The sequence below is a fragment of the Panicum hallii genome, chromosome 6, assembly GCF_002211085.1.
Source record: "Panicum hallii strain FIL2 chromosome 6, PHallii_v3.1, whole genome shotgun sequence".
In the NCBI taxonomy this organism is placed as follows: domain Eukaryota; kingdom Viridiplantae; phylum Streptophyta; class Magnoliopsida; order Poales; family Poaceae; genus Panicum; species Panicum hallii.
In genome coordinates, this window is record NC_038047.1 from 6,463,144 (window position 1) to 6,486,412 (window position 23,269).

Here is a 23,269-nt window from a genome sequence, read left to right on the forward strand (position 1 = left end):
CCTTCAATTGCTTTCTGTGCAGAATGTACTGGGTTATTGCTGTCCGGTATGTACGCACACATATAGCCATGTGGGACCTTCTTGGGTGGCTCGCTGAAGAACTGGTGATCCATGGGGTCACCTCCCACTTTATAAACCACATAAGCGGGAGCACCATGTGATTCCGCAGCCGCGAGCGCATAAGGCAATGGTGGTTTGGTTTGGAATGGCAATTCTCCTTTATGACTCCCCAAGGTAGGCCCAGTTGGAGAATGCTGATGCTTCGTAATTTCTTGGACCACACGCAAAGCTACACGCTCGAAAGCATTGACCAAACTTTCAGAATGTTGGTGTAATGAGTGAGCCACCGCATAATTCACTTCCTACCGCAGAGCTCCGGTACGGTCTTCAGATGGGATAGATAGATCTATTCCGTCAAGAGCACCTTCGGGTGAAAACCCTTTCCACCTGACACCATGGTTGCGAGTCCTTTCAAAAGAGCCGATGAGATCGGCTTCAAATTGAGTCTTGATTTCATCATATCTCTGCTTATGCTCAGTAGAGAGCTCCTCATAGGTGATCGGATCGTCTCTTGCCATTCCGCTAACCGCGATTGACGAAGTCGACGGAGATGACGAAGTCGATGAAGATGATGGTGATGATGATGACGAAGTCGATGGAGAGGGTCCCACTGGGCGTGCCAGAATGTATTGTCGGTCAAAACCCACCGGCGAGCAACGACAGGCAACACTAGGAGCTGGGAGGCTTCCGGGACTGCTGGTGGGCCCCGGTCCCTCGGTCAACGGCCCAGTAATCCTGCACCTGTTCAAGAAGGTGTGATGTATTAAATCCCTGTATGCATAGACACGTGTAAAGGTTAGTCCGAGCCGTGATTGGCTCATCACTCCTCCCCGGCATCGGCTATGAAGAGCCGATTGCATCAATACCGGATCGGATCTTTGGAACAGGCAATATATATATATATATATATATATATATGCACTTGACAACGAAATAAACCCTGCTTCATAAATATCAATCTAATCCAATCTACGATAACTAAGCCCTCATTGCACGATCGGAATGTCCTACACGTGATTGAGCCTAACGAATACGTAAAAGCATTGGAACAAACAACCTAAACAAAGATCCTAAAACCAGCCGGAGAGCCGATTCCTGCAGCAACCTCTATTCAAGCCATGACCCGATACTAAACATACCGCCGGAACATTCAACTCGTTTGCAAGGCCTAATCATGTACATATTGAACCAAATCTCTAATAAATAGAAACTAGCCATAACAGATTGGACCTACTGATAAAGATGAAGCAAGACGTAACCGTCGCATCCAAGATTCAACATGACGATTACTAAGCACTCATGAGCAACAAACAATGCATGATCGGGATACGAATAAAATAACGTCACTCTATGCGCGCTAAGATAACTAGTGCTACTCGCCATCTACAAGGCTTCAGAACGAGCAACACATAAAACAAACGAGCAAGGGTGATGCCACTCCGATCACGCAGGGCGTGATCGGAGCCGCATGGCACTTACCCGATGAAAACCCTAAAACAGGGGGGGCGATACGCCGAGAGTTGTTGATGAATGATTCTGTTTCTTATTTATTCATAGTACATATTTATAGTCCGTAGACTCGTCCTTCTTAACTAACCCTAACCAAACACGATACGACTCTTAACGGCCTATATCTATATTTACACGGCCTTTCTGGCCCCAATCATCCGCACAAGGTCCGATTCGCAAGCTTATTATAATTATGTTCTAGGCCCATCTTGCTCCATGGCCCACTTCTGGCCCATCCAGAATATGGCGATAACAACTACATGCAAGTTTACTGAAGGAACCTCGCACCTAACGTTCAGATTACTAGTTTACAACTAGTACTCTATGTTACGAAGGGGCTTCGCTCCCATATTTCCAGTACTACTCCGTTTACTGGTTCACGACTCGTACTACGTGCAAGTTTACTTAAGGGGTCTTGTACCCATACATCTAGTAACGCTCAGATTACTGGTTTATGAGTAGTAGTCTATGTTACTGAAGGGTCTTCGCTCCCATATTTCCAGTACTACTCCATTTACTGGTTCACAACTGGTAATATGTGCAAGTTTACTGAAGGGGGCTTGCACCCATACTTCCATTAACACTCAGATTACTAGTTTCTGACTAGTACTCTGTGTTTGTTGTCAATCGAAACCCACCGGCGAGCAGCGACAGGCAACATGAGGAGCCGGAAGGCTCCCGGGACTGGTGGTGAGCCCCGGTCCCTCGGTCAACGGCGCAGGATCTGGCACATGACCCGACTTCAGGATTCGCTAGGCGTGCCACCTGACCTATACCTGATCAGGAAGGTGTATATATGTTTTTAGTTAGTTTCCTACGTACACAGACATGTTCAAACGTTAGTCCGAGCCGCGATTGGCTCTCCGGGTGACCCTCGCAATCGGTTGTAAAGATCCGATTACCCCCGGTATCAGATCGGATCTACTCACGTAAGCAATATACACAAATCTGATGGTAGTATAAACCTGCTCTTCAATCAACAAGCTGATTCAATCTGTGACGGTTAAAGCTTTCACCACATGACCGAAACATCCCACGCGTAGTTAAGCCTAACAAATAAGAAAGACAACAGAATACCAACCTAACAGAGGCCTAAAAACCAACAGAAAGCATATTCCTGGAACAATCCCTCTTTAGATCAATATAAAGTATCAAACATATTACCGGAACATTCAACCCGTTTGAAGGGCCTAACCATGCGGATATTAAGCTAAATCTTTGATGAACAAAGACTAACCATAACAGATCAGATCTACTAACCAAAATAGAGCAAGACGCTACCCTCGCACCCAAGATCGGGCACAAAGACAGCGGACGTTTACAGGCGGCAAACAATGCATGAATAGGATATAAGAGCCGATGCAACCCTATAAACGCTAAGATAACTAGTGTTACTCGCCATCAACAACGCTTCAGCATGAGAAACACAAAGATAATAGGCAAGAACAATGCTGCCCTGATCACTCAAGCATGATCGGGGCAACATGGCGATTACCTGGAAGAAACCCTGAAACAGAGGTGGCGATGCGCTGAGATCTTGTTTGTGAATGGTTGTTGTTTTTTCATTCTTAGTCTAGGGTACATATTTATAGTCTGGAGACTTGCCTCTCCTAACCAATCCTAATCGACTACGACACGAATCCTGACTATCTATATCTAAACTAACTTAAACTAGATACATGACCAATCTGGCCTTAAACCGCCCACTCAGGAGCCGATTCGCAAGCCCATTACAATTATCCTTTGAGCCCATCTTGCTCGCAGCCCACCTTCTGGCCCAGCCAAATTATGGCGATAGCAGTGTTACTAAAGGAGCTTCGCTCCAATATTTCCAGTACTACTCCATCTACTGGTTCACGACTGGTATTACTGCAAGCTTACTGAAGGGGCCTTGCTTACATAACACTGTGTTTACTAGTTCCTGACTAGTTTTACGCGTGTTCGACTACTTTGAATACTTGTCTGCCTACAAAACTATTCGAAATTGACTCCGACTAGTCGGCTTCATTGACAGTTCAAGATCCAGCAGCAACTTGGCCAATGTCTAGGCTCGGGGGCTGGCGCCATCGACTACTAGGTGTATCTTGTGTGACTCATCTAGCTCCATGGCTCGGGGGCTGGATACGACACGGCTCTCAGCGATCAAGGTTTGATTTGAGCGGTAATGTACGGCGCTTTTTTGGATAAGTTATTTGTTTAACCATTTTTTAGGGAAGTCATTCCGAAAAAAGTGGTTTTTAAATTTCTGAACCAATTTGCCTATCTTAACCATCAAATCTTTACCGTCACATATTGCATGCCATGATTCTTTTGATCCTTTATTCAAAACCTTGAGGATTTGGATTTAAGGCTCGGGGGCTGCAGGGACACGTGTCATCAGCGACTTATTTTTCAAATCTTTTGGAAAATAAGGACAGTAGACTCAAGACTAAATTGACCCTCAACCTGATTCTACGAGTCAATCTAAGACTCAGGGGGCTACTCCATATGGAGTGCGAGTTCAATCGCACCCCATATAAAAGAACACTAGACAACTACTCGGGGCATGAGCATCTCACAGCCTCGATGCAACCAAGGAAGTACTTGGAAGACACCTTCAAGATGCTCGATGCAACCAAGGAAGTACTTGGAAGACACCTTCAAGATGGAGTTCAGGAGAACTCAAAGACGCCTTCAGAAGTACTCGGACGCCTACAGAACTCGAGTACGAAGAGCTCGGGGGCTTGTCAGACCCGCGCTCACGAGACTGTGCACATAGCGTACATATCCTAGGATATGGGATTGGAGATGGCCTACGCCCTACATCTATTGTAACTACTCGTACCGTAGTAGGGCTACTCATATAGTAGTAAAACTAGTCGAAGACAGTAGGAAACTATCCAAAAAGTACTCGGGTAGGACTTCTGGGCTTGTATTTGACTAGGACTTCCATGTAACCCTGTCCCCCCTAAACTATATAAGGGCGGGCAGGGACCCCCTCCAAACAACAGATCACCTAGGAGCTCACCCGATCAACACTTAAGGCAATACAAACCACACAAGACCCAGGGTATTACGCTCTCGGCGGCCCGAACCTATCTAAACTTTGTGTTCCTTGCACCTTCGAGTTACAGATCTCGGCGACACCCTACCTACAAACTCACCATCTCAGGGGTATCCCGCAATGGGAGTGGCGGCAAAACACCGACGGTGGGGGTATAAATACCCGAGTCCCAAAAACTAGCCGTTAGTGTGTAGAATTAATGATTCTTGGTACTTCTGACACAAGGTCGGAACTTACGACCTAGCTAAAATCAATTGGCTGAGAACCCCTTGTCGGAAGTTACACAGAACTTCTGATTGATGTTGGAACTTCCAACCCAACTAAAATCAGCTGACTGAGAACCCCCTATCGTAAGTTACTGGGAACTTCCGACATATATCAGAACTTCTGACACAGGGTCAGAACTTCCGAGGCACACTGAATCAGTTAGAAAACTAGGTGCACAAGTGTGTGATTCTGTGTCTCTCTTTGATAGCTAGCATCTCAAATAAGCAATATGACACCTTCATGCTATCCATTCGCATCCCTCTTAATAGTACGGTGTTTCCTATACTCAAATTCAAAATAGAAAGTATTAAAAGATCTTATTTTAAGCCCAACACCGTCCTTTAAGCAAATTTGATGTATTTTCTTGCTCTTTTTTATTTCATTGAATTTTAACCTGTCCATAACTCGATAAACTTATTAGCTCCATAATTACATGTCATCAACACCAAAATCCACTTAGAGGGCCAAATGCACTTTCAGGTTGCCCAAGGTTGGGAAGAAAGATTGGAGTTGGAACCGCTCCATTTGGGTGCACAAGAAAGTCATCACCAGTATGAAGGGGCCTCAAATGGTGTGGGTTTCAAAGGATACTTAAAGCCCAAAGATCGGCTATGGGGGATTTGGAGGCTTGGCTAACAAGAAGAGAAGAAAAATGCAAAGAAACCAAGCTCACAAGATTGGACATATGTTGCCCAAGTACCCCATAAGGTAAAAGAGGTAATGGTAGCTAGATTTTAATTCAAGCATCATGTAGCTCCATTGCCTTTGCTAGGTTTTATGCATGTGTTGCATTTCCTATCTACATATGGTAGGTTGCCTGTATCTTTCACTCTAACCCATGAGCAACCTATGGTTTGATAAGTGTGTAGGATACTACACTTGGTTCCCTTCATGGTACATGGACTTCATGAGGTATGTATTTCATTTTTGTACCATGAACACAAGCTATATGATAAGCTTCCCATTGTTGTCAAAAATCATGTGCATACATTAGATTGGTGATTCAAACACTAAATGCACACATTTAGGGGGAGTTCATTCTATTGTTTGTGATTTTGGAGACTAACAAGTTTGCAAGCTTATTCTTTATATAGTCTCTTGACGGCGCGTTTACAGTGCAATCACTCTATGAGAATGTTGTTCACTCTCAATGTGAATTAACAACTCTATAGGCGTGATACGAGTAATCTTAGTGCTTTCATGCATATTGAGTCATGTGCTATCGAACTTAAATCTTCATATCTAAGTTCATAGGCTATATGAACATACATTTGCTCACCTTGGTGTACTAAGTGCCACTCACGCAACTTCTTTCAAGTGGTACAATCGAGGTAACTAACTTTTCCCCCGAAGGTATGCAAGGTTCAAACTCTTTCAATTGGTATCATTGTCGATTCTTTGATCTTTTAGAGCTACTTCCGTGCATGATATGATATAAGATTTCTTGTTTCAAATATCTAGTTGTGCACTTGTTTTTCACATTATCATTTCATGCACACATTTGTGGAAAGCTTAGCTCATGTCATGCTAGTTTCATGATTTTGTGATCCATCCTAGTGAGCTTCAAAATGGTATCTTCATTGATATCATCTTATATGGATCATGATTCATGGAGTTAACTCCTTAGGCTACTAACTTCCCCCTTTGAGTTATATTGTTTTGCTAGGCCCTTTTAGGTGATTTGATTTCAAAGGGGGAGAAGTGTGGAATCAAAGCAAAGATGGGCAAATATGGGGGAGAAATAGTGGTCAAGCAAGGTTTGGGGTACAAGAAATCCAACAACTAAACCCAATACCAAATTCAAAATTTTGGGAGAAGCAAATGGGGAAACCATGGATTTAGGGGGAGGCCAATTTCAAAGATTGGATAGTGGTAAGCAACCAAGCAAGTGTAAGTGGTTTAATTTTTCAATTCTTGCACATTTATGCTTTCTTTGATTGTGTTATCATCAATCACCAAAAAGGGGAGATTGTAAGAAACATGGCCCCATTAGGCTATAATTTTGATTTTGATGATTGCGTGATAACATAGTCAATGGGACTAACGAGTTTGTGAGCTAAAGTTTGTAGGATTTTCAGGTCCTATGAATGGAGTCCAATCCATATATAAGATGGTCCAAACCGCAGTCAAGATGTCCAAGTTGTAGTGAAAATGCAAATATAATTTGAGGTGTCCAATGGACCGCAGCGATGGTTTGGACATATGCAGCAGGAAATGGGCGACCGGTTTAACCGACGCCCCTAGTTTTGAACCAATCGATGCATTGGTAGTTTAATTGGCGATCAAGTGCAGAAAACTAAGTAGCACTGGTTGAACTGACTCTATAAGAAGAGAGGTGTTGGTGCAATGAGAAGAAGGCATGGCGATCAAGTGGAAAAGTGCCAGAGGCACCGGTTGAACCGATACACTTGATTCAAGCATCGGTGCATTGGTAGTTTACTAATGCAGAAGCGTTTGGAGTTGGAGAAGTCTGAAGGTCTTCAGCACCGGTTGAACCAACGATGTGTCGGTGCATGCGTCCGTGCAATGACGCTAGCAAAAGCAGGCGTGGCAGAGAGACGTTCAACGGCTAGTATGCAGATTTAGAGTGACCCATTAAACCGACGACTATGACCGGTTTAACCGACGCTTTAGGTTTTTTGGCAGAAAAGCAAGCAACGGCTAGAATCTAGCTTATATAAGACCTCACTCTGGGTCATTTGAGGTTGCTGGAGTTCATGAGAATCTACCCACACTCTGAAGAAGTTCTCCAAGCCACCCAAGAGCTCATTGATCACATTCTTAGGTTTAGCACAAGCTTTGAGGATGTTAGTGCTAGAATTAGCTCTAGAGAGAGTGAGAGAGCAAGGTGTTACTGCCTTGTGTGCTATTTCTTGAGTGAACCACAAGTTGTATCTCGGAGTGCCGGCCCTTTGGAGTCTTGGTGGCTCGCCGGCAAATCGTCGACCCTCCAGCTTAGAGTGGAGCGGCGAAGATGGCTTTATGCGGGGGATGTGAAGACCACCTTCCTTCATGGAGAAACTCTTTAGTGGAGACGGCATCGAGGTGACCAGGGACTTGGCGAGAGCCTTGGTGGCTAAGCCTTGGTGACAAGTCAAGAAGAGTCCCAGAAGAGACTCGGTGACTGGAAAGCAATACTCTCAGTGAATGCTTCAACCACATGGACTAGGAACAGCCTTGTGCTTACCGATACTATGGGATAAATCTTCGTATTAAAAGTTTGTTTCCCCTCATCCCCTTCCTTTAAGCTTCCACATTTCTTATTTCAATCCTGTGTACCTCTACATTCTTAATATAATATCTTATTAGAATTGGCTATAGGTTGCAAAACTATTTGGGATGAGGTTTTCACACTAGTTGAACCCTAGTTGCACATCTAGATAATATATTTTAGCTTATATTTTGTGCTAACTAGTTTGAGCCACAGATTAAGATTTTAGAATTGCCTAATTCACCTCCTCCCGCTGTTTAGGCTACGAGCACCGATTTCTTTTCGAGTAGCTAATGATATTCCAGCTAATTGAAATAGTGTATCTCATTAGCTGATTGAACCCAGCTAATCCCGCTAAAAAAAATTTATCCCACCCCTTTTGTTGATTTTCCCACACTACGAGCACCGTTGTCCTGCCATATTTACTCGCGACGCACACTCGTTTCGTGAGTTTTTTTTCCCCGCGTCACATGTGTTTCACCGCCTGCATCTCTTCCGCCGCCGGCCAATCCTGCATCTCTTCCCGTCTTGGACACAACGAGTGAAAATTGCTGTTGGAGCAGCAAAAGGACTTGAGTATCTTCATGAGAAAGCACAGCCTCATATCATACACAGGGACATCAAATCCAGCACTGCACTTCTGTTCGATGATGATGATGTATCTAAAATAGCTGATTTTGACTTGTCAAACCAAGCTCCTGAGTACGTGCAGTTCTTTTTTCAGTAGTATTATTAACGGCTGCAACCAATTTTTACTTATAGCTAAAAATACAAGGGTAGCATGGTCTATACATAATAACAGCAATTAGTTGGTGGATTCAAATACACCTAGCTAAAAGAGACTATTATTAATTAGCTAACTAACCATAAGCTGGAGAGGATCCAAACAGAACCTTACGTTGACAGAGAACTTGTTCGAAGAGATCTCGATGAACAGTTATCCAAATTTTGTTTTGAGAAGTTGTACAAAAAAGTTACGCTAGTGCAATATGCTCTTCAGAAAAGAGGTTTTTTGGAAACCTGTCCCCAGTTATATGCCAAAATTGTACAAATAAGTAATAAATTTTGGAAAATTGAAAGATATGGACAAGATAGAAAGTGTCAGAACAGAAAAGTCCCCACACGCTCAACCAGCAGCTAGCGTCCAAGGGTATGTAGGCTATGCAACGTCAGCAGCGTAGTTGGGAGACATTTGACAAAATTTGCTTGGTTGTGATCCAAAGTTCCAAACAAGCTTACTTCCAAATTTTGGGCCGACATGGGTTTTTTTGGAGAGCAAATAAACTAACTGACATGCATGGATATCAAGAAATCGACACAGCTATAGTGCTTATTTCAATTCTCAAAGAAATTAAGAGACTCCTATATATACTAGCTAGCTCCCTAATCACTCCTATATATCAAGATGTTCTACTACGCTTTGCGAAACATGAGCGACTTCTCAAGCACGTCTACCAAAATCAGGGGGTGCCTCAAGCGGAGTCGCTGGTAGCCGTAGCTCGCCACCACCCTCTCCATCCTCTCCGCCGGCGAGGCCACCATGAACCCGACGCAGGCGTCCTTGAGCGTGCTGCAGTAGTGATTGTCCGCGAAGGCCAGCATCTCCGCCACGTTACCCTCGCCGAGCGTCCTGGCGAGCTCCCCCTCGCACAGGAGCTTGAGCCCCTCCAGGTCGTACCGGTCCGCAGCGACGAGCAGGTGGCGCATCATCTGATGGCTCGCATCCTCGTCATCAGCAGCTTCACCTTCCGTGGCCGGCAGGGTGCCCGTGTAGATGTAGTGCAGAAGGGCCTCGAACACGTCAGGCCGCATGTCGTCGACCTCGACGGCCGCCGCCGGAGCTTGGCTCGCCTCCGCCGTCGACGTCGGCGCCCCGAACAGCTGCACCTCGAAAACCGGCGATCGCGTGGCGAGTACAACCTTGTGGGCGTGGAAAAGCTGGCCCCCAACCGAGTACGTCACGTCCGCCGCCGGGACCTTGGCTTCCGGCGCCACATCTGTCGTCGTCGCTGGGACTGGGGACGGCGGCGCCACGCCTTCCGCTGGGACCTCGGGCATCGCCGCCATCATCGGCTCCGGCTCCGGCAGCGGCAGCGGCAGCGGCAGCGGCATCGGCATCAGCTCCGGCTTTGGCACCGGCATCGGCGTCTGTGTTAGGATGGTGATGGCCCACACGAAGATGAGGCTGTCTCGGTCACCCACCGGGACCGCGCTCAGCTTGCTCTTGGGCACCCAGTGGGTGACCGTGCTCCTACTTGTGATGGCATGTTCGAGCTCCATCGGCGGCGATTCCTCCACCAGCTTGAACAGCGGCAGGCTGGGCGTGGGGTCGAGGAGGGCGACGCTGGACGATATCGTCACCCCGGCGCCTTCGGACTCCAGTTGGAGGCAGAGGTCGATGCTGTCGCTGCTGTAGATGCTCTCGGGGTAGTAGCTGATGGACCAGTCGTGGCCACCGGCGGTGAAGATCGGAGACCGGTGGAAGCAGGGCCAGAGGTGGAGGGTGCCGTCAGGGGTAGTGAACGCAGGGACCTCGAAAATCCTCTTGATCGGCAGGTTGCCGGCCATGCTGGCGCTCAAATCGGTAACGGCGCGGCCGGCGGCGGTCGGTCGTCGGTGGCTGATCGTTGGCGCGGCGGCGGGTGCGAAAGCGGAAGGGTCAATGATTGGTGATGAGTTCGACCGTGGGCGAGCAAAGCCCACCTATATATGAACCGATCGAGGATCTTGGTCGATGGCCGTAGCACCGCCATGAAGTCATGGACGCATCCGACTCGGAGTCCATAGGTTTCTTGGCGAGTATGGCATGGCTACAACTGGAACTCTTTTACAAACCAGGTCGATGGAAACTTCTCATCGTAGTACCAATTAAAGGGAAGGTAAAATACTCCTATTTGGGAAGTATGCCGATTGGGAACGAACTGAAACCATCAATAAGCACTTCCCTTATCCGTCCATCAAAAGATTGATTATCCCGTCCCCAGTACGGTCTACATTTGGCTTTTTTATACGCAGTCCGTGTCGGTCTCGGATCATATCCTGCAGAGACGCCCTTATCTGCGTCTAACTTTATTTTTCCACTCTTAAATAAGGCACCCGGTTGTTCTTTCAGCCCATTTTGAGTTTAGGTTTTCTGAAGAAAAGAAATAAAGTACGATGTTTCCAGAATTGAACGCCTGTCTACTCTTTTTCACGAAAAGAAACACATCGGTTCTTGGGGGAATTGAAAGCCATCATATGTGGGAGAGGAAACATTGATGCTTGATTGAAAACCAGTAATTCTGAACAGAAAACACCAAACTATATAGCCCAAAGCACTAGCACCATCTTATATCTTATATCTTATTCTTATACTACTAATAAGAACAATTGGGAGATGTGGACCCGGGAAATTTTCATCCTGCCGTCCAGCGATCGCACGCCCCGCTCCCGGCCGTAAAACCCGCCGTCGTCCTGCAGGTACGGCCGCCAGTGGCCGGCAAAGCTCTTCCTCCATGACAGCATGCGAGATTCAGTTCGAGGGCGTTGTGTCTCGCATAGTAAGCCGCCAGTTTCTCCTCGTGTAAATTTAGTCCCCGGGCTTGCTTAATTCTATGACGGTGGCTAGATGCAAGAGCACATGTGGCCGATTGGGGTTTGCCTCCCCATGGCCGATGTGGGCGGTGGCGCTTTGAGAGCTTCCCCGGCATCCTAATCCTCACTGTTGGACACTGACGGATCTCCAGGTTAGTCAAACCAAATCCAAGTTCATGTTTTCTCTGTGCGTGGCCCTTGATCATAGATAAGTCAAAATTGAAAATTGTTTTTCTTATGTATGGAAAGTTCTTGCGTTCAGCACATATGAGCTTCCTCTATTGATGTCTGTCCGTCTACCGTACCCCATCGTTAGTGGCAGAGTTGACCTGCTACAGCTGCCCCTCGCAGGTATTCCGTCTTCCTCTTGGTGTGAACCCAATTCCTTCAATCTGTTCTTGCTCACAAAAATTGAAGCCTTTTCTCCATTAACTTGTGTCTAAGTGGAATTTGATTTGTATGCACAAAATTTTACCTATTCTATTGTTTGAGATTTTTTATTTGTGTAGCTGAAAATGGGATGCATAGAAACCAATTTTTCTTGCATAAAAAACAAAGTTTTGGATTTTTTTTATTGCATAAAAATGTCGTGTTGCTGAATGTGGAGTAATCTGACCATGCGGTGCTACTAAGATTTTCGTAGAGCGAGGTTGTTGTGCTGGTACCTGCACACTGCACATATGCACAATCATTCCATGCAAACACTGAGGAGATCATGTGGGCTTTTTCTACTGCTTAGTATTATGCTAGCAGCATGTTCTCACAGCTTGCATTTCCAATTGTGATTTGGTTTTTACACTCTGTTTTCCATAAGTCACAACCTTAATCATGATTGATTAGTATCTTGAAATGAAATATCAAATTTCCTTATTCTTTTTTCATTCAAACTTTAAAGACTGGTTTTGTAACTAACTTTGATAGGAAATTTGTTAAATGCAGGCAGAGGATCAATTATTGTTTTTTGTAAGAGAGGTATGTCTCAAACTTCAATTCCAACATTATATGGAGACCAAAGGTAAGGATTTCATTTCATTATTTTCCCTACTTGAGAATAAGTTCAAACTAGGTAAGGGTTCATTTCATTCCCAAACCACCACCCCCCCCCCCCTTGATCATAAGTTCAAACACTTCTTGCTTTAGATTATTACATACTAAAAGGTATAGGAGATAGCCTCTCATATTCGATGCTGCGTGTCGCGTGATGCACTACAGATATCGTTGTGATGGGATGCCATTTTTTTAGGATGCTCTTTCCCTTTTTCTTCTGATATTTGTATGGATTCTCATGGGTCTCAGTTCATTGTGTTAACTTTTACAGTCCTAGACCAATTAATCATCCACTCAGCATGTTAGAACTAAGGTACATAATTTTTAATATACAATGAAATAACCAAAACATTGGTATGTGGTGTACTTGCTACTTAAAGCAGTTGAGATGAGTACAGTTTTTACTTTTGATTTTTTTTTACCTTTTTTGCCATTATCTCCAGTGTGTTTCTGAACTTGTTGGAAGACCATCCTTCTCTTGTGAGTTGTTTCAAGTAACACTTTCTGCTCCTAGATCTTGTGCAGACCTCCAGTGACACTTGTAGTTAAAGCAGGTTTCACGGTGTTGTACTGCCGTATCTTAGACAATATGATAATAAAATTTAGCAAGTATACAGTTGCTTCAGCAGTCGAAACTAATAATATTTGGCAGCTTTATACCAGCAATAGGATATCCTTTCAGTTTAAAATTGCTTACTGATCATGTGTAATTAGAGCAAAAAGATGCACTTGTAGCATGGCGTATATGAGAGGATGGCATTATCTTCTACAATCATGGCTTCAAATTTTGGAAAATTTCATATGCATGTTATACTGATCCATTTGCAACATTTGGGTGAGTAACTGAATTTGTCAGAATTCTGTAGGACGAGCGTTTGTGGGTGGGATATCTTCAGGATCATAACAAGGATTATTCTATATTTTTACAGCAATGTTATGCCGGCTTCATCTATCTAAATACCCATTCACTCATCTGTGTTGAAGTGATTCTGAGTTTTTCATGCATATCTTTAAATTGTGATATCATCTTCAGTTAGCTATTCATCAATGTTTGGTGAACCACGAGTCGCATGTTTTACTTGGTTCTTACTACTAGCTTCTTGCTTACTATTAGAAAACAACCCTCCTTCGTAAAATCAAATCACTGTTCTTTTTTTGTTTTGGGAAAAAAATCTGACCACAAATCCACAATGCTGAATATGCCTGAACGATGACATGCTGGTTTCAGTTTAGCCCCCACACTGCATTAGATATATAACCATCACATGCAAGTTCCTTTATTTTTTACCGGAAGCAGTTTCTTCTTGTTTTCCATAAAGTGCTACTCCCTCCATTCACAGATGATAATCTTATTTGGGATGGGCACAATGACCGAGATAGAAATATTGCTTATCAATCCTACTTATCCCATCATTATTTATATTATTTATATCCTGGAAACAAACAACCTTAAGCTGGTACCGATGAGATAACTTTGGCGGCCCACGCACAAAACAGCTATTTCCCGAGGCACAAGTGCTTAACGGCTGCCGCGAATTTAATCATATGCAGTAAACTCGTGTTGATCCTGGTGGATGGGCTCAAATAAGACTATCAATTGTAAAAATCTCAAATTTTAAAATAAGATTATCATCTCTGAATGGAGGGAGTATATGTTATTATCCTTTGTTCAGGTTCATGAAGTCTGGTTGCTATTTTTTTAATTACTGCTGAGCCAGCGTGATGGTACAACGTCTCATACCATGTGAGTCTTTTTTTCCTTTTTAATTATAGTTTTCAGTTCTTAGCAACAAGAGATCAATAATGCTTCCCTGGTGGAGTTCAGATCGTCCTAGGTGCCTGCAAAATGTTTAGATGCAAGCCGAGTTTCAGAACTCTCCTGAACTTTCTTAGCTACTCTCGAACACCCTCTCCTTCAAGTTAAATAAAGCACTCTGTATTGAGCATTGACACGAGTAATTTTAGAGTGTGTAGATTGCATAGAAGATGATGGCAAAATCTCTTTTGCGATGGTTCAGCGATGGCTGCAAATGTTTTTACTGCCGAAGTCCATTTGAAAGAGAGTTGGGTTAACTTGTATATCATGGTGTATTGCTTAATTTATTGAAAAAAATACTTACTTGATTAACTCTCTTCGTGTGCTACACTCATGTCTTTCATACTATTAAAACTTATTAAAACTTATGCTTGTGGATCTCAATTTGCCTCAAAACAGTATGTTGTTAAGATTAATATCATATTACATATGCTTTATGGATATACTAAATTATTTTACAGCCCGTAGCACTGGTACCAATCTAGTTAATTTAAACATACGGAATTTGTATTTACTAGCCCACTAAGGCCATGTTTGGAATGGAGGCTTTTCATAGGAATTTCATAGGAAAATGTTCCTCTGTTTTTGCTGACGTCATGAGCGTTTGGAATGGAGGAACACACAGATCAATTCCACAGGAAAGGATTGGTTTCTTTCGCAAAACGCAGGAAATAAAACATCCAGTCTGGGCTCTGGTTTCGCGGAAGCCCGAGGCAACTCGAGCGAGACAGAGAAGCATTTCATCGGTTTCAATCCAGTTAAATGGAGACAAGAGAACCAGACAGATTAGGGGAAAAAAAAAAGAAATCGCCTGGAGAACACGAGCTTTGTCTCAAACTTCACCGACGAGTGTCTGCTTGCTGCTCTTTTTCAAAAGAAAAAAAATGTCTGCTTGCTTCCGCCCGTCCTGCAACCACTCCCAATCTCTTCCTGGCAATTCCTCGTTGCTATCCATAACAACTTGTATCTGTACCACGACCATTGCTGTGTCAACTGTGATCTGTGAAGGGTGTGATGAAGAGGAAGAAGAAACAACGGAGTGATTGGCTGCTGTTCTGCGGATGGTAGTCGATGGATAAGGACGACCTGCTGCTGGTATGTGTGCCAGCAGATGGAATGAGCTCATGGACCGGTTGCCCTACATGTCATAGTAACAGTAGTTTGTGATTTGCTTTTTGTTATTTGATCCACTAATATTATGAACCAGTATTATTTAATCGTTCACTGTGTGCTAAGCTTGTTAATATCCCAAGTCTTTGTACAAATTCCTGTAGCATGAATTCCTGCATTCCAAACACTCTCTCCAATCCCGTTCCTGTGTTTTCCATTCCTCTGTTTTGCCACTACACTCATATTCCTTTCCTGCGTTTTTTTCCTTTCCTATGTTTTCAATTCCTTCAATCCAAACAGGCCCTAAAAAGACATGTTGATTTCTGTCGTTTTTAAAAAGCCCAGATCTCTCGGAGATTTGTGCTTTCTTTGTTCACTTTCATTCTAAGTTTTATCTGTGGGCCGAAATCGTTGTTCTTGTGCAGCCCATTCTGGAATCAATGCCCGGCATCGGCCCATTCCAACTGCTGCTCTTCATCCTCTCCGCTCCATTGCCACCCGTTTCTGTGTCGTCCGGCGGCGCACCAAGCAAGAGCCACCGCACAGCAGCTTCCATCGACGAGAGCGGCGCGCATGTCGTCGGCGGTGCCCTGCGGAGGCGGCAGCAAGTCTGGAAATTAGGAGCTCGGCCACCCCCCCATCCGGGCCGGCGGCGTCCCTCTCCAGCTCCAGGCTCCAGCGTCACTGTTCCAGCAGAGAGGGGGGACATCAGAGGCACGCAGGCATCAATCCATCAAAGGTGAGCAATGGCATGTAGAAACTTACTTGATAATGCAATTGTTCGAGGCCTTATTCGAACTAGAGCCTTGTCGACGCCCCATCCATTGTCATGTAGTGCACTGAGGCCAATCTAGATTTAGTGCCTATTCAGCTTATGTACCACTACTAAAACACTAGCATTCCTCATCAGACAATTGTGAACCATTGGGGTAACCCTTTCTTAGAACATCTCAAGCAATCTCCTTATAAGGTGGTATTACAGGAGCCCTAATAGATGTGCTACTGTAGTCTCTTAATAATCCCACCCTAATAATATATTCACCCCAATGACACGTGGACCCCTAAGAAGCAATGGGATAGAGATGGTGTTTCCGAGGGGAGGGATTTCCCCTTTATTTGGGGACAAGGGGGCTGGGTTTTACAAGCCTCCCAAAAAAGTATTGGAAATGAGATCATATTGGAAGACTGTTGGGGCAGTCCAAACCCCATAACAGTTTTTAGGATTAGAGGTGCTATTGAGAGTATGCTGAAGTAGCTTTTAGCTGGCTCATGACTTGACAAGTTATCACAGCACCCTCAATCTCAGATGCTAGAGAAATCATCTACTGTGATGGATTATACAAGCCATCTATGATGAGTACCTTTTTAGCATTTAGTAAGGTTTTTGCCTGTGAGGAAACGGAGCGCTACGCTAGCGCGAATTTATAATTCTACCATGTTCAACAAGGATCTCATGTAAGCGGATGATCATGGATCGTTACCACTAGACACGCAGCGCAGCGGAAGTAGAGTTGGGGTAGCTCGCCCCAACATAGTCGCACATCGGTGAAGAGGAAGCGGATCGCAGCTTGCAGCTCCTCCTCCTTGTCCCACCGATCAGCACCACAGCAACGCAGCAACGCCTTCTCGAAGTCCACACGTACGGGATGGGAACGCTGGTCACCGGTGTGCTAGCACCGTGTGCTAGCTAGGGCTCCATGGAGAAGAGAGATGACGGCAGCTATGGTTTGTGGCGCAAGAGCATTGGCCGCCTATAGCCCCGCCCCTTATTATATAGACCCCACTAATGGACTGTCACATTGGAGGCTCATTAGGATTCTAATCCTTCTTGGATCAATATCCAACCCACGCATGATTGCCTCTTGGGTATATCACCGATATTGCCAACATATGATAAAACTTGCCTAGGGTTAGTTGATCAAATCATTCAAACTTTACACGTTTTTTTCAAATATTGGGATTGGACAGACAAAATACGAATCTTTCCACAATCATGACTACATAATTTTGTCAAAACATACCTAAACTTAGATATAGCAGAGTATTGCAAGATTTGGCTACAATCCAAACATGTCATTAGTCTGTGATGCCACCTCTTTTTCCTCCCCCATTTCTTCCTCAACGCAGCCTCGCTGCCCACCACCAACTATCAAAATAGGCTGTGCATGCCTGCCTCGTGCCTTGATTATATTTGTGCTCTTCCTACATCAGCCAATACCCTGACACTACTAGAAACTGATTTTTTTAGAAAACTTCAAACAAAACTCAATTAATTAAATATAATATTATTATTGAACTGCAAAATTGAAATCTTATCATTCATTCTACCTACCTCAATATTGTGGATGGGACCTTACCCTAAGATATGCGCCTTTTTCATCATCGGTAATCAGCCAAGGATCATGTGCCGGCGCCTTTTGCAAAATCATCTGTTGCAGCCTCGTCATTCACTAAGATACTCGCTGATTAAGCTACAACGAGCAGGAGCCACAGGATTGTTCTATCAACTGTTGCAATCCAAAGACATTATTCGTTCTTTGCGTGAATGACCAGAGTACATATATTTTCTCGTTTGCAAGATAATTGAATAGTTATATTCTCATGGATACCTACATTTCTGCTCAATGGATACCTACATTTTCTGCTCAAGTTTAGACCAAAGAACTTAGTCTTGATTTGTCAAGAAAGCAACAGAAGTTTAACAACCTGTTAGCCATACAAGATTACAAAGACTAGAACAAAGGAAAAGCAACAGGCGCAACTACCAGATAAAAAATAGAGATTGAACAAGAACCCAAACTAGTCATTACATTATCTCTGAAGTTGGCTTTCCTGCAATAGCTTGAAGAAATCTTGGCACTGGAGGTGTCTCAACTTCGCACAGACCTTCGAGAAACTGCACCACCTCACTCATTGTAGGTCGATCAAACTCAACATCTTGAATACACCAACATGCGACTTTGCATATTCTTTCAACCTCCTCCAGGTTCGCTTCACCCAACAAGTTTGCGTCCACTAGACTTGCAATGTCTCCATCAAGAAGATTGTGTGCAACTTGCACCGGAAAATAGGATTCATGGACACCATCAACGGAAAATTGTTTAGTTGAGTTCCTGCTGCCTGACACGATATCTAATAAAACCATTCCATAGCTGTAAACATCAACTTTTGATGTGATAGCTGTTCCGCTAATCCATTCGGGAGCAAGGTATCCTATGGTCCCTCTCATTGTAGTCACGACATGACTGAATTCCCTTCCCAAAAACTTGGCCATTCCAAAGTCTGCAACTTTCGGAGTGAAAGACCCATCTAGAAGTATGTTCTCTGGTTTGATATCGCAGTGTATAATACAGTCCCGACAACCCGAATGCAAATAGGCTAGTCCTCTAGCAACTCCAAGAGCTATTTGGTACCTGATAGTCCAAGGCAATACCGTGCCATTACTTTGGAAGAGCTGGGCATCTAGGGAGCCATTTGGCATGTGTTCATACACAAGTAACCTTTTATCACCTTGACAGCAAAAGCCAATCAGTTTAACTAAGTTGACGTGCTGGATGACTCCAATTGAACTCACCTCAGCCCTGAATTGCTTCTCTCCTTGGCGAGCTCCGTCAAGCCTTTTCACAGCTATGGTAGTTGAATCATTTAACGTCCCTTTAAATACTGAACCAAAACTACCAGCCCCCAACTTCTCTGAAAAATTTTTGGTTGCAGACTGTAAATCACCATATCGAAATGCAATGATCCCCATACCACCCTGGATGTCACCACCATAATTCTTTCCTTTTCTCATCCAAATAATTAGTAGAAAGATCAAACCCAAAGTAGCAGCGCTTGCACCAACAGCAGCGCCAATGATCACCCCCCTTCTATTGCTTTTACTACTTTGCAATTCTTTTGCAGCGAGGCGAAGGTGAAGAACACTGTTACCTTGTTGCCGTACATTGAACAGGTTATCATGCCAAATTGAGCAGCCACCTTGGTCATAGGAATATGCAGTGCAGGAGCAGCTTCCCAGGCAAAAAAGTGAGCATTCCTCTGCACTGGTAGCCGTCCCAACAGTCTGGGCATCAGCAGGAAGTTGGACAGAAGGCATAGGGTAGAACTTATCTGCCACGCCGGCTGCACTAGTGTTGCCTTCGCAGTACAGTGGAGTATTTCTTGAGCATCCATCTGTTCGATCATCAAGCTCCCAATCTTGAGGCGATTGTATGGAGTAGCCCTTCATGCAGGTGCAGGAGGGGAAGGGGACATCGTTGCAGACTGTGAAAGGGCCACAGGAAGCATAGACATCACACTGAGATTTTGGTGCAGTGAAGATGGCCTGCCAATCTCTCGATCCTTCAAACCACACCAGCACCTTCAGTTGCCCGGAGACATCCATTATGCCGCGTGACAACACTGTTGGATCTGCAATTACATACTCGATGTACGTCTCTTGTTCATTGCTGGTGAAATTAAGCGAGAGCCAGGTCTGCCCTACCGTCTCCGGGATGTTGCTGAAGTGCCGGCCATCCCAGTCGCCGCTGGACCAATATGGTTTGGACGAGTTAAAAGTAGAAACCATGGAAGTATAACCATTGTGGCCAAATAACTCGAAAGAGTACACGCCGGGAGCTTGGTCAATGGTGTTCTTGGTGGAGACAAGGCGGCGGATCAAACCGGTGGCGTTGTTCCAGCCGATCTTGGCACCTTGAAGAAGAGCATCAGTTGGGTGGTCGAAGCTTTGCCAAAAAACAAGGGATGCATTGGAAGCGCTGCGTAGGACAAGGTTGCCATTTTCCAGGAGAGCAGCGATGGTGCTGTTGGTTGTGGAGTTGGATTTGCTGGACCAGACAGTGGATTCGTTTGTTGGGTGGTCATCCAGGATCACAAGGTTGCCATCATGGGAAAGCAGGAGCTTGCACGATGTGAGGTTGGCGATTGGGTTTTCACGATTGGCAACCCAGACAGGAGTGAATTTGGGGACCGTGTGGAACCAAATTCCCAGGTACCATTTTGGAGCGCTGTTGGAGGAATTGCCGCCCTTGGTTTGGAAGAAGCCGAGCGCGAACCTGCCATTGCTGGACAGGAGCTTGTCGCCGCTGGCGAGCTCTCGGCCAGCTGAGATGGTATCCATGGCAGCATGGCACTGGAGAATGTGTAGGTGGAGGGAGAGGAGAAGCCCCAAGGCCACGAAAGGCACGGCTGAATTCATGGACATCGATGGAACGGAAACAGGGGGAGGAAGGCGACTGGTGCTCAGCGCTGTGCTTCAACGTCTGGAAATGGGCATTCCTTTATAGCAGCAGCAGCACCCCACTTGGCGTTCAATGATTTTGCAACTTGATGAGAAACGACACATCCATCAGTTTAGTGGACATTATTAAAGGTAATCCTACAGACGATTTTATTAATTGTGACAGCCGGGAGTCCAAACCAACTCGGCATAGCTTCACACGCATGCTTTTGTTTTTGTTTGTCCAAAATCAACCATTTCCAAACTTTGATTATTGATTATATATCGAGTTTGGCTATTTAAAAATGGTACTAGTAATTTAATTTGGATCTATCGTCAAGCATGAAATTCCCCATAGTAATCCATAAAGTGAACAAATAGTATGACTTGGTTGCCTCATTACATTTTTATCCTTTTTAATTTTTGGATTTGCTTTCTGTATCTTTTTTTGTGTGCTCTGTTTTTGTTTTCCTTTTTTTTAATACACATAATAGGTAGGGGAGAATCCTACTGTCTAGTTCATGTACAACTCCAGCGCAGGGTGGCTAAAGACTGAAGTCGGTCAATGCATGTGCAGGGTACCCAGACAACTGAAGTCGGTCAATGCATGCTGCAGGCACAAGTGGCCACGCGATGTCGGCGACGGGATTGAAGTTGGTCAAGGCGTTCCAACCGGGCCACAAGCAATGCTTCAGTCCAAGTGAGAGCAGTCTTCGTCAATGATCGGAACTCTGCTACCAGTGGATGACAACAAGACAGAAAAAGTTTTTGCTTTCGGAAACGAACACTGAAAAATTCAGACCTCATGGCAAGGGGCAACGAAGTCCAAATCACAGTATTTTATTGACACGTGGACCTTAATCTATGCCGTATGCGAGTCGGATTAGCACTCCGTCCACGACTCGATCGTATAGATCCCTACAAACTAACGTACGTGCAATTATACATATCCAATACTTATACCAACTTTATCCATATCCAATACTTATACTAACTTTATCCGTAGCAACATAGAGATATATTTGCCTAATATAGATAAATAGAAAGAGATCTGAAAAAAAAGTTAGAAAAAATCTATATCACCCCCTCAACTATGAAGGGTGGAATACTTCACCCTGTGAACAACAAAACCTGGTATTGTACCCCTCAACAATCCAAAACCAGTTAAATAACCCTCACACAGTTTTGAAGGATGGTTTTACCACCTAGGGTGCTGACGTGGAGGATGACGTGGCGATGGCCTCATATGTCAGCCACCCCTCTCTTCTCTCCCCTCCTCTTCTTTATATCCATGCTGTTACAGGCCGCGTCAAAGCTGCTCGCAGGCCTTGACCCGTAGCAAGCGCGTGCCGAGGCCGCGCGCGGCGTGCCCGGCGCTGCTCGGCGGGCGCCGGACCTACGGCGGCGAGCGGCGAGGGGGCCAGGGAGGCGAGTGGGGGCCGGGCGGCGCTCGCGTGGGCCGTGCGGGGGTGCGGCGAGACTCACCGGCCAGGCGCAGGGCGGAGAACGGCAGCGAGGAGGCGGTCTGACGGAAGACGGCGGCGGCGGCGAGCGGAGCTTCGACGCCGGGAGCTCTGCACGGCGAGGCAAAGGGCCGGGCGAGGGACAAATACGTTTTCACCGTCAGCACAAATATCTTTTGTAGCAGTGAACCACAGCCAGGGATCTGACGAACGTGTCGTCTACTTTCCACGGTGATGACCCACACACGCTGACGCACGCGGCCGCAACCCACCACGGCAACACGCGGACCGCGTCGGCCCATTGGTGAGAAGGCCGGGAAAAAAAAGTATAGTATAACATCCAAATTTAAATGATCAAGCGGAATTCGGCCCGCGCAACATTTGGGCCACGCTGAAAACCACTTCGTCCCATTAACAGTTTTGGTTCTAATAAAATCATGGTTTAGATGTATGAGCTCTCTTAATAATTTGTCAAAACCTTAAACATAGTAGTAGCTATGATAGAGCCTCACATGGGAGCTTCTCTAGCAATTGCGAGAATGGGGCGAATGGTGTTCGGTGGGTCCTATATGATTCTGAAAATTACATACATTTATTACCTTGGAAAATAGCAAAATGTCATCAGAATTGCTAGGACGTTAACTAAATTAAATTTTGAATAGGTTACACAATTTTTGCTCCCGTTTCATGCCCTTTTGTTATTCACATGAACTGAGCATGTATGCCGTGCATGGATAATGCAAGATGTGATATAAAATTGAAAGGAATCGGTGCTCGTAGCATAAGAAAATGAAGGATGAATTAGACAAACTTAAAAACTTATCCTATAGCTTCACCTAGTTTACATATAACATAAACTAGAATATGCTATCTAGAGGTGCAATTACGGTTCATCTAGTGTTTCAACCCACCTAAACAAGAGTTTTGCAACCTATTGCCAATCCTAACTTGT

The 23,269-nt window shown here is 44.9% G+C and overlaps 2 protein-coding genes and 1 long non-coding RNA gene across 4 annotated transcripts; 1 reads left to right on the plus strand and 2 right to left on the minus strand.

The window, feature by feature from the left end:
• Positions 1-9,503: 9,503 nt before the first annotated feature.
• Positions 9,504-10,658, minus strand: LOC112898091 (BTB/POZ and MATH domain-containing protein 3-like). The gene has a single exon (XM_025966488.1). It carries the CDS (start codon positions 10,656-10,658, stop codon positions 9,504-9,506), a length of 1,155 nt encoding a protein of 384 aa, XP_025822273.1.
• Positions 10,659-16,188: 5,530 nt separating this feature from the next.
• LOC112897255 (G-type lectin S-receptor-like serine/threonine-protein kinase At2g19130) lies at positions 16,189-20,839 on the minus strand. Of its 2 annotated transcripts, none has more exons than XM_025965521.1 (3): positions 17,658-20,839; positions 16,402-16,475; positions 16,189-16,320 (listed from the first exon to the last, which is right to left on the minus strand). In XM_025965521.1, exon 1 carries the CDS (start codon positions 20,837-20,839, stop codon positions 18,443-18,445), a length of 2,397 nt encoding a protein of 798 aa, XP_025821306.1. In that variant the 3' UTR covers positions 16,189-16,320; positions 16,402-16,475; positions 17,658-18,442. The 2 variants fall into 2 exon arrangements, with proteins under 2 accessions (XP_025821306.1, XP_025821305.1); XM_025965520.1 differs by having other exon boundaries at positions 17,118-20,839.
• A 30-nt stretch (positions 20,840-20,869) lies between these two features.
• On the plus strand, positions 20,870-21,701 carry LOC112897256. The gene is made up of 2 exons (XR_003229626.1): positions 20,870-21,007; positions 21,432-21,701. It is a non-coding gene; the product is annotated as an uncharacterized LOC112897256 (long non-coding RNA).
• Positions 21,702-23,269: the final 1,568 nt, after the last annotated feature.